This window comes from Panicum virgatum, chromosome 5N, assembly GCF_016808335.1.
Source record: "Panicum virgatum strain AP13 chromosome 5N, P.virgatum_v5, whole genome shotgun sequence".
In the NCBI taxonomy this organism is placed as follows: domain Eukaryota; kingdom Viridiplantae; phylum Streptophyta; class Magnoliopsida; order Poales; family Poaceae; genus Panicum; species Panicum virgatum.
In genome coordinates, this window is record NC_053149.1 from 69,005,307 (window position 1) to 69,017,128 (window position 11,822).

General features: G+C 47.5%; 1 protein-coding gene across 2 annotated transcripts; it reads right to left on the reverse strand.

Moving 5' to 3' along the window:
* Positions 1-1,194: 1,194 nt before the first annotated feature.
* Positions 1,195-8,645, reverse strand: LOC120672400 (probable histidine kinase 3). 2 transcript variants are annotated; one of them, XM_039952773.1, is made up of 12 exons: positions 6,266-8,645; positions 5,907-6,182; positions 5,487-5,653; positions 5,193-5,402; positions 4,885-5,071; positions 4,707-4,758; positions 4,395-4,624; positions 4,185-4,283; positions 2,999-4,107; positions 2,503-2,857; positions 2,216-2,284; positions 1,195-1,933 (listed from the first exon to the last, which is right to left on the reverse strand). In XM_039952773.1, exons 1-10 carry the CDS (start codon positions 6,701-6,703, stop codon positions 2,599-2,601), a joined length of 3,027 nt encoding a protein of 1,008 aa, XP_039808707.1. In that variant the 5' UTR covers positions 6,704-8,645; the 3' UTR covers positions 1,195-1,933; positions 2,216-2,284; positions 2,503-2,598. The 2 variants fall into 2 exon arrangements, with proteins under 2 accessions (XP_039808707.1, XP_039808708.1); XM_039952774.1 differs by lacking the exon at positions 2,216-2,284.
* Between the last annotated feature and the right edge of the window lie 3,177 nt (positions 8,646-11,822).

Below are 11,822 nucleotides of genomic sequence, written 5' to 3' on the forward strand. Positions count from 1 at the left end.
AAACTTCTCTCGCTGATCAGAGTTCTGATGGCTCAAGCAACTACCAATAGAATAAATAATCACGCAGGGTGCGAGCCACTGGTGCAAGCACTGGACAAAGACAAACACAAGGCGATTGACAGGCTCCATTGAAGGTGCAGGAACCAGAGGATTAGGCGCCTGTAACCACTGGCATTAGTTTAAAGAGCAGCAATCAGTGCATCACTTTGGACCTTTCAGGGCGATTAACATATTGCAGCAGTTAGGTACCGTCGCAATATGCTACAGGCCACACATTAAACAAGCTCCGTGACATCAGGCAAAAGGCATTTCATCAGATAAAGCCACACCAACAGGCAGTTTTCAAGTAGAATAATCGGCTGGTGAGAAACTTCAGGGCGACAAGCTGAGGGACGACGGAGACCCGTGTTTTTGTCAAACAAAATCTCCATCTTTGACTGTGTCATTTACATTTTACGGTTCGGACCCATGTGTCGGTACCCTGCAACCTGTAACTAGGTACCTACTCCTACTGTGCCAAGACTCGTGTAGTTATCCGTAACTACATTCTAAGGAGCTGAGCAGCCGGACCCCTGGGGTCCGACTCCATCTCACCGGACCAACGGTCCCGGACTCGCTTTCCGCTCGGGGACGGGTCCGGTGTCACCACGTGTCCCAAAGGTGGAAATGCTCAGCACCTGTGCCCGCAGACCCGAACCCCCACAGGTGGGTCCGGGACCTCCACATGCCTATTCGGACCCCCGTGAGCTCTCGGCTCAGCTAGCTGATCGGAAGGGGTCCGGAGCCTCCACGTGTCACGCAGACGCGGACGCAAGCCTTCCGCTAGAAGCTCCCTCACCCACCCGCATTAAGTGTGAGTGGTTGAGGCGTGCTATGCTGCCACTGAGCACGGGGGTAGCTTTTGTCAGTCCACACTGTGGATCGCCAGTTACCGAGGCGGCTCATCAGTTACCAAGGCAAGCATTAAAGACTCAGCGCCGGGCGTATGGGCGACGAGTCATGATGACCAGCTACTAACTGAAACAGCAGTGCACGCTGCTACAGCGGACTGAGTTAGTAGTTCGACGCTTCATCATGACCTCGACGCGCAGCTCCAGAGGGTAGACTCTACTCCGACAGAACAGTTCAAGACCATCCCTGGTCAGAAGCTACGCACGGAAACCGACGACAAAATCTCAAGATCTGAGGCATTGAAGACCAAAGTGTAGTTTATAATACATCACCGGGCCCACCTGTCGGGACCCCGCTCAGTGTACGTGCTCCCCTTTGATATATAAAAGAGAGAGCACGCCCGCTAAAACATAGGTTCACACAAGACACGATATACACACAGACTCAGCTAAGGCCAAGAAAAGACAGACACAACACAAGCTCAGTTTCCACTCCGAGCAACCCGACTCTCAACCTCTTGAGAGCGCAAGCAATACAACACACAGTGGACGTAGGATATTACGCTCCGGCGGCCCGAACCACTCTAGACTTACTGTGTTCGTCGTGTTCTTACATCTAGATTGAATTAATCCTAGCTAACCCCCGAGTACACACCCTCAGGGTTTAGACGGGTGCATTATGCCACTCGGCTGTGGATTTGCACACTACGACACCATGCATTGTGAAGAAGATGCATACAAAAATGCCAAAAAAATGCCTGCACAAACAACTAACACCTACTATGTACAGCTGTAAGTTCCCGAGCAAAAAGTGGAACGAAAATTTCTCTCCCTACGGCTAAATTACAGTGGCAGAGGAGATCTGCAGCTAGTGAATGCTGCTGGACTTTTTCACACGCCTTGACTTCAAGAAATTGTCGAGTAAATTGCTGCACATGCATCTTGATTTCAAGAAATTGTACACTCAGTTTTGCAGCTTGGTCAGATGGTGCACAATGGAATTGAACATGGGTGGTTCCATCTCCAGCATAAAGTCTTTCCACCTGAAAGGACGAGAAAAATCATGACATTGGACCTTACATTCCATGCACTTATACAATAAGCTCAAAAATATCAACACCAGAGCTTGCTTTAAGAAAGCATCACATTTCTTTAGAACCCCTACCAACAACTTCAGCAAAAAAGGTGGTGCTAAGATATATTAAGATTTTTAGATCTTGATAGTTGTCTAGCAGCATCATTTTGATCTTAAATTGACGAAGTCATGTTTTGGCTTAATATCCACCATGACATGCCTATTAAACAGTGGTTTTGAATAAGTTTACCTAACTGCAGGCCACATCCCAGCATTCTAGCGTTTAACAGGGCCCCTAACTCTGCAAATTGCTGCCCACCTGTATAGCAATGTGAAGCCACGGTGATGCAAAAACTTAACGATATAAGCAAAAAATGTTTACTACTTATTTATATTTTAGCATGCACTGTGACTGGGTCAGTGTTTATGCTAAAAAACAAAGTGAACAGAAAAGAAACAGATAAAAAGAGAAGCATTTTCCACAGCATATTATGAATTATATTGTGCTCGTGAGGCACGGAGAAGTCAAGCACTTACTCTTTAGAACACGGAATCTTTGGCAACATTCTTTGTGCCTCGACGGGTGAACGGTTGGTGATATCCTCCACTATTTTACACTCCATATGAGCCTACCTACTGCACTTGGTCTTGATTTTGAAAAAAACGGGCTACTTCTCTGTACAATTGCTCGCCCTCGAATGGCTTGGACACATAACCATCCATTTCATATTTCAAGCATTCTTCATATGTTGCTTGGATAACATCCGCCGTCATGGCCAATATTGGAGTTCTCCATCGCTGAACGCTTGCACATTCTGGCGGAACTTCTCCGCGCTCTATTTGCTCATTGAGATCTCTTTCCATCACTCTAATCCTTTTCGTGGCTTGAAATCTGCAAAAGGTACCACATGCATGATAAAGGAGTTGCGCAAGAAACCTAAGCAATCAATGACAAGAACAAATAATATGTATTAACTGAATAGCTAAAGTAGGGTGACATGTCACATGACGAGAAGCCAAGGATAAGACTCACCCATCCATTTCTGGCATCTGTATGTCCATGAAACAAGCATCAAAACTGTGAGGAGGTTTCAGCAGTGTGATTGCTTTCTTCCCGGTGTCAGCACAAGTTACTTCTGCACCATACTTCTTAAGAGCACCTGCAGCGACCTTGAGATTTACAATGTTGTCATCAACCACGAGGATTTGCTTCTTGTGAAGAAGGCTGCCCAATGTTGAATTGCCAACTACTCCATTCCTGCAGTTGACTTTATCTATCCCACCCAGTGCTCTCTGTAGAGAGACCTGAAGCATGCTTGCACGAAGCGGCTTCATAATTACATTCAAGTGGAATTCCCTGGATATATCTGAACTGTTCATGACAGAACTTTTAGGGTTCTCCAAAAGAAATAACTTTGGAGAGTCTCGCTGATCTTTGTTCCTCAATTTACTAACCAACATAGGCATGGAATGGGATTCCTTCAGCCAGGTTTCTTTGTCAATCAGCACAAGCTTTGCAACCTGTAATCCAAAATTTACTTTAGAAATATACTGATCTAGGTCAGTCATCGATTCAGTCTGAACTCCCAGTCTCTGCAAATGGTACTTGGTAACCTTGGCTCGGACCGGTCTATGATCAAACACCAATGCACTGATCTCTTTAAACTCTGACGGTTTATTCTCATTTCCGCTAGAACAGGCCCTCGTAAGCACTGCAGTGAAGGTGAAAGTAGAACCAACTTGGGGTTTACTTGCAAATCCGATCTCTCCCTTCATGAGACCAACCAAGCATTTGCTGATGCTTAATCCAATGCCAGTGCCCCCATGGATGCGAGCAATGGACGGACCTACTTGCATGAAAGGGGTGAAGACACGGGACTGAGCTTCGAATGGAATACCAACACCAGTATCTTCAACTGATATTATCAAGTTTACTGAGTCAGATGCAACGGGTGCAAAAGGCATCTCACATGAGTTCAGTTCCCTATTAAAAAGTCGAAAGTTTTCCCAACTGCGCTTCCTGTTCACCACAGGGTAGCCACTTAACGTATTTGCATACTGAGCTCCTGTCCCAACATCTAAAGAAGGCATGACCTCTTCAATGACATGAACTGTCAAGTAGATATGACCCCTCTCTGTGAACTGTGGAAAGTAATAAAACTCTTAGCCAGCAAAGAATCAATAAAAATATACACTGCCATGTAGAGCAAATATCTTACTTTTATGGAGTTCCCAACAAGATTTGTAATTATCTGCCTTATTCTGCCGGGATCACCGATTAGTGTCTCTGGAACTTGATCAGAAACATACACTGCCAACTGCTCCCATCGTACGCCATAGTAAGGAACAACAAATATAAAGTCAGTGCCATTATGACAAAATAGAGTAAAACTGCAGTGCATGACAGCATGGATATACTCTTTGCTTACCTCTAGTCCTTTCTCCTGAGCTTTCCCACAGAAGAGAGACAAAATGTCATCACAAACTGTTCTAAGATCAAAAGGCACCATCTCAAGCTCAAGTTTACCAGACTCGATCTTCGCCTGATCAAGAACCTCGTTTATGAGTGAAACCAATGCTTTTCCACTAGCCTGTGCAGTTCTAACATAATCCTGTTGTGTTGTGTCCAAATCAGTATCCATGATCATTTGAAGCATCCCTGAAAAATTGGGAACCGTTCATATCCTTGTACTCTATATAACAATGAAGATTATTGTACGGATGATAGATTAAGCACTCACCTAGAACACCATTCATTGGAGTTCTGATCTCATGCGAAACAGTTGCCAAGAACTGCATCCAAACAATGAAATGGAATTAATAAGGTGTCATTTTAGCTTAGGTAAGTAATACATAATCATCTGGTCATGAGGAGTAACAGTAACACATGAAGCCATTATGTGCAGTGAAGCTAATCACCTGTGACTTGGCAATATCTGCAGCCTCTGCACGCTTCTTGAGCTCAGTCATCTTTTGAAAGTCAGCTTCAACTTTGGCAATCCGTTTTACAGTAGCTTGAAATATGTATCCAATCAGTAAAGCAATCACAAGAGTTCCCAAAGATGATGTAATTGCCAACCACGGCCATGGTTGCTTCTGCATGAACCTGTTAAAGAGAACCGGATCAGACACAGTCTTTTAAAGAACAAGGCTACACAGACAACGAGCCATTCTGAACGCATTCCAGCTACAGGATTCAAGGATTCATACAAGAACAAATTAATCACCTGCAGTGCATCTCGTGCTTCCTTGACGGGTCACCAAAGTTCAGTGTGCTCTTGTAGTACATGCCACTGCCAGTATCATTCGAACCGTACATACTGATTGGCCTCTCATTAGTAGTATCATACACGTTCACCATGATAGATTGCTTGCCTGCGAGCTGGTGAAGCAACTTATCAACAAGTGCTTCAATGTCAAATATGCCGCCTAAATAGCTGTTTGCAGGGGAAAATAAAAGTCAATGGGAATTCAGCTGTGTGAATCGTGATAGGAGGGCAGGCAGACTCATGAAAGCTTACCCTATAGCAGCCTGAATGCGCTCTTGCGGCCTGGCATTTGGGGGAAGCTCAGTCTTGTACACGGTGTAGGTTAAGATTACTCCGAGGCGATTATTGAGCAGCTTAAAAGGAGCAGTAAGAACACCCTTCCCAGATTCTCTTGCTCTGAGTACGTTTTCGCGGTCCTCCTGTAAAGGGCAAAAGATTAGTTGATAGACAAACCCTGTTGCTCATGACAGGAACCATTTTTTTTTACCATCAGTAATTCTGTCCCGGAGTACAAAGAAGGGGCAACAGAAGATGACTGGTAAGCGCATTTTTTTTCTGAAACTTTGGTGAGCACATGGTGATCGCCAAAGATTGCAGCTTTTTTTACGGCCCTGGGCCTGCGCTGTGAAAAAAGATGAAATCTTGAGAGGGGTGGAGGCGGAGGGTGCTCACGTTGCCGGAGAGCATGTCGAAGGAGATGACGTGCTTGTAGGCGTCCTGCGCGAAGATGACGGGAGCATACTCCTCGGCCGGCTCCCGCACCTCGGCATCCCCCGGCCCCGGCGAAGGCGACGACTGCTTCTTAGAGGAGTACATCTTCTTGATGCTCCACCCCTGCTGGCGCTCAAACTGCTCCCGCTCAGCGTGCGTGACCCGCACCGCGTAGGCCACCCCGCTCGTCAGCGGGCGCTCGAACGCCGTCCTCTCCGCGTACCTGGCGAACGTCGTCTGCGACAGCAGCAGCAGCAATAAGCAAGCAAAATTCATGGCTGGCGTACATCAAATCGAATCCAATACCTGCAGGTACCAACCTGGTCGATGGCTGACGGACTCTTGGAGTGGTGGAAGGTGGAGACGAGGATGGCGAGCGCCTGGAGGTGGTTCATGCTGACGTTGAACTGGTCCTGCAGCATGCGCGCGCGCTCGTCGCACATGCTGGCGAGCGACTCCCGTTGCTTGTCGACGGCCTGGTTGGTCATGAACCAGAGGATGCTGCAGGAGGCGAATACCCAGAACAACACCCAGACCAGGAGCACCTGGCGCCAGCGATCCTGCAACCAGCGCCAGCGCCAGTTGAGGTGGAAGCCGCACAGGTGGGCCCGCAGCGTCCTCGCCGACAGCTTCTCCGGCAGCGGCAGCGGCAGCAGGAGGCGCATCCTGTCGAGCCCCAGGAAGCCCAGCCCCGCCGCCTCGCCCTTGTCCTCCATCCCCGCCCCGCCGCCCCTGCCCCCGCGAGCTGTGCCGGTCATCTCCTCGCGGGTTGCAGAGCTACATCGCCTCCCTGGCTGTGGCGGCGCCGGTGGTGGTGCTGCTCCGGCGGCCGAGGCCCGCCGCGCGCATGCTCCGGCGGGCGTCCGCGTGATCGAGGAGTCGATGGGGACGGACAGGGGCAGGGCAGGGCCGGGCCGACTCGGGGAGCTCGCTAATTTATGGATGCCGCCGTGCTGTAGCTGCCGCCTACCCGGCCACTGTTGCCTCCAATTGAATGCCCCGACCCCGAGCGAGCAGGCGAGCGAGCGCCTCCGCCCCTCCACCCCGGGCTCTCCCTTGTCCAGTACCAGCAGCAGCAGTAGTCTCCTGCCTCCCTTTTCTCCCTCCTGTCTCTCGACCTGATTCTTGCGGCTCCGGCTCCTCTCCTCTCCCCCCTCCAGGAAGCAGCAGCGCTTTGACCTTGTGAAGGGAGGCGGCAGGAGGAGGTGAGCAGCGAGGGAGAGAACAGCAACAGGAACCAAGCACCCAAGCAAGCAGAGCTGAACAGGAAGCTAAGCTAGGGGATGAGGGGTGGGAGAGGGGAACACCGGAACAGCGGGAGGGACACGGGGGAGATGAGATTGGGCTGATTGGAAGAGGGAGGAGTAAAGCAGGTGAGGAGGTGAGAGGGGGGAGGGTGGAAAAGCAGCAAGGGGAGCAGAGCAGAGCAGCCACCCGCACCGCAGTAGTAGGGGAGAGGGTGGGATTGGGGGAGAAAGGAAGGGGAGGTGGCACCAGTCACAACAGTGGGAGAGGCCAGCACGCAAGTGGTTCCTCTCCTCTCCTCTCCGGGGTGGGCCTCCCCCTCCCCCTCCCTCCTTTGGCTCTGTCCCCTTCCTCTCGCTCACTAATCTCACTCCACCTCAAAAGAAAGACCGAGTATAACTCTTGGTATGGTTTCTTCATTCGCAGCTCAGCTCTTCCATCAACGAGTGATCGATCCAATATCTCGGTGCCGTATTCTTTCTAGTGTTTCATTAGAACATGTATTATTAGGATATTTTTTTTACATAAACGTGAGCGAAATCCGTAACTCAGAGAACAACTAACAGGATTAACATCTAATTTTTATCGAAAGACGGTTTAACATCTAATTTTTAGCATACGTTAGCATATCATGAAAGTAAAGTAGTAGATATTTAATGAATTGCACCATAGGAATATATACAGTTATAGATGAGATAGTGCCATGTTGTCGTATTATTGTTTGTAGTAAAAAAAGTATCAACGCGTGTATAATTGGAACTCTAAAATAATTTGAATTTTTGAGCTGGATTTAATATAAGAGAATTTTTACAATGATTAAAAAAATAAAAGCCGCCCATCTGACAGAATCATATGGTGGTTAAGGTAGGAAGTATCTAGATTAAAGTAACGTGGAACCAAGTACCAAAAACTTTTACCGAATACTAATTTAATTTAACTTTTGTAAATACTTTTCATTGATCAACAGTGAGAAAATTTTTTAAAGTACCCATTGGTAATTTACACATTGTAACAAAGCTTTTAATATAATATTATAAACATTCTTTTTTGGTACTCCACTTGCTAAATAATAATACTTCCATTAAATTTAAATAGATTAATAGCAATTCCAATTTATGCCGAGGTTTGACCACAAGGACATTGTTTATTACTCTATCAAAGTGAAAGCGATAAACAATGGTAGCGAGTACGATTCCCACGCCCTCTAACACGTACTTATACTGATAGTGGTGGTTTTTTTATATTATATCGTCGTAGTAAACTAAAGAAACCGCACGGACGGTAAGTAACCCAGAGCAGCAAGGCAGCTAGCAAAGCCATCCATGTGAGTTGTGACTGTGTGAGGGCGTCAGGCCAGGATCGGAGCTGAGGATGAATGGATGACATGTTACGCGTGTAGAGCGCGGTGGTGGACGGAGCGCGGGAGAGCTAGTAGGTAGGAAGCGGACGAGACGACCACCGTGTGGGACGATAAGCGGGACGGCGGGTGGGCCCCGCATAAAGGCAGCCGCCAGCACTTGGGGACAAGTTCGTCTTCCTTCCACAGGCGGAGGAGGGAGGAGACGGCGCCCGCCGATCAGCTGCCGCTGCCGGGCCGGCCGCTGGCTGCTGCTCCACTCTGTCCTCTCTCCTGCCGCTGCCTCTCTAGCTGTAGCTTGGGCTCCTCCAATCCGTTCTCCGTCTGGGCCGCGGGCAGCCGTCGCCCCCATCCCTGAGCTCGCCTTGTTGTTGTACTACCCTATACTAGCGGCCGGCGGAGGCGGAGGAGGAGCCAGCCGCCCCCGTTGGAGGTTGGACGCTACCCTACCCAGCCGTCTTCGTCCCCAATTATATGAGAGAGAGAGAGAGAGAGAGAGAGAGAGAGCGTGACAGCACGGACCTTAGGCCTTAGGTGAGTGTGGATGGATGATGATGGATCGCTCCAAGCTCAGCTCTCGCCTCATCTGGTTTTGGTTCCCTGATGGATGCATGCAGCCACAGCCCACAAGCTAAAAGAGGGGGATGGATGGGCACAGTGAGTGAGTCCTGCGGCGGCCGGACCGTGACATGTGCCGACGAGTGGGTGGAAAACAAAAACGAAAATTTTCGATTACGGGGAACTATTTTCGAGGTTTTACCGAGATTCTGGTGTAAATAAAAATAAAAACGGCTACCGAAAATATAAAAACGAAAAATGATATTTTTATCCGGAACTATTTTCGAGGTTTTACCGAGATTCTGTGTAAATAAAAATAAAAACGGCTACCGAAAATATAAAAACAAAAATGATATTTTTATCCGGAACTGAAAGCGAAAATAATTTCAGCCTCTACCTACTATTTTCGAAAATTACCGTATTTATGCGGTAATTTACCGCCTGTATTACCATATTTTAGAGATTCTACCGTATTTAAAGCCCAGCCCAACACATATTTTCTCGGCCCAATAGTTCGCGGGCTTCTCTGCTGGCCCAGCCTTTCAGGTTAACCCTAGCCCCAAAATCCCCCACTCCCCACTGCCTGACCCAGTGATGATGATGACATGCCTGAGGTTCAGCTGGAGGCATAGGCAGCCTGCGGCCCTGCACTAGTACTATTTTTAATGGCATGCTAGTATATGTTTAAGTCTCTATTTGAATTTGGTTAATAATCATGTATGACTATGTCACGTATGTTGTGTGCAACTTTGTGCCATACTATCGTACATGCTACTATGTGTCAATTATCACGGATTGGTTCGATATTTGGATTAATATCTTAATCGAATTTTCACTACTTACATATGAAATGTGTCAAGTCATATTGTTAATGTTATGCTCTATTGTTTGATATGTTTATTATTTTTTAAATATCGTTTTGATGGGTTTCGACCATTATTGATGTGTTCTCGACCGTATATTTCCGTTTTCGAAATTACCGGAATACCGATGCCGTTTTTGTTTCTGAAAATACCGTTCCGCTTTCATTTTTGATAAAAAAATATGAAAGTAAAAATGGTGGAGTCTTTCACCAGATGTTTTCGATCGTTTTCATCCCTTCCGATAAGGGCCTTGGTGCGGGGAAGGAAACCTAGAACAACAACAGCTTCCTTCCTTCCTCCCCTCGCTGACGTGGCACGACAGCGCCAGCTCGGACGGTCAAGGGAGCCCAAAGCAGGAACAACAAGGCTCCGCCAGCTGCAGTACGAACAGCCGCTTGATTGATGGCACGTCAAATCCAAGAACGCACTAACGTACTACTCCATTAATAATATTAATATCCTATCCCCCGAATTTACAATTATTACTACTGCTATTACTGCAAATTAATTAGCCCCCCTCCCACGGCTTCAATAATGCCGACGAGACCGCTGTTTCCTCCGGAAGGAGCGAAAACTATCTCCGCGCAGGACGCCACATATGCCCTCCTCCCTCTTCTTCCATTTCCCTTTCGTGCTGCGGCGCATGTGCACCAAATACTTCTATAGTCACTCTTTTTGGCAGCTCCAGCAGCCCCCAGCCTAACAATATTTTCCTCTCACACCGCTCCAGCACCAGCTTCCAGTCACCAACCAGCCAACAGTATTTTTCTTTCACACCACTCCAGCTATCAACTCCAGCTCCATCCCAGCGAACAAATTGAGTATAACATATATAATACATATAGTATATAATATATATATATATATAATATACATCTACCACAGTTTAGTTTTCCCTCTCCCCTGCGTTCTGTTAATTGCGTGGCAGAGTCGTGGAGTGGCATCATTTTACCGCGACGAGGCTATGAACGAGTATTAATTAACTGGTACCAGTGACCTGCAGTTGGCGTCGCTGTTCAAGCAATCAAGCTCCAGCAAGCAAGAAGAAAAAGCCTCTGTTCATGGCGCTCAGCGATGATGAGAAGTACTAGTACTCTGTTCCGCAGGCCTGGGCGCGAGCGGAAGGAAGCGCAGGCTACGACAAAAGCTGAACGGGCGAGTTACTTGGCGGCTCGCACCGCAGCAGCGGAAGATCCATCCGGATTTGTTCTTCATCAATGACCCGGCCGCGGCAAGTGATTAACCAGCTTCCTCCTCGGCTCGTGTCTGTCCAATGGCTAAGTTTCAGCACGCCGTGCCAAGGATCAAGCCGCCATTAAATATGAGTAACATGTTGCTTAGTGTGTACTACAGTATATATATGGCTGCCCTCTCTCTCTCTCTCTCTCTCTCTCTGCAATTGCGGCTAGCAGCGGAAATAATAGTCGACAGTGTTTTGGACTGGGCTGTGTTTTTCTTTTCAGGGTTTGTGTGTTGGCACCTGATTCGGGAGGCGTGCTTTTGGGTGTCTTTTGTATTAGCATCAGGTGCCGCTCGTTACAGTTGTCAATGACGTCTCGCAAGGCCATGTGTGTGGAATCTAGTAACCTTAGGAGTACCATGTTGGAGTAGGTAGTAACATGTATGGGCCATTATTCTAGTAACATTAGTATCAATAAACAATGCAACTTGCATATATAGTAGTTGGAGTGCCACGCATTATGGCTCATCTTAAATTTTTCCCTAGAAATAATTCAAATACTTCATGAGATTGAATTATAAAGCAGATTTTTATTAACTTCATTCTCGGCACGTGTCAAAATTCAAAAGAATTGCCATCCGACCACGGTCAACGACCCGATCCGCGTCGTTGAT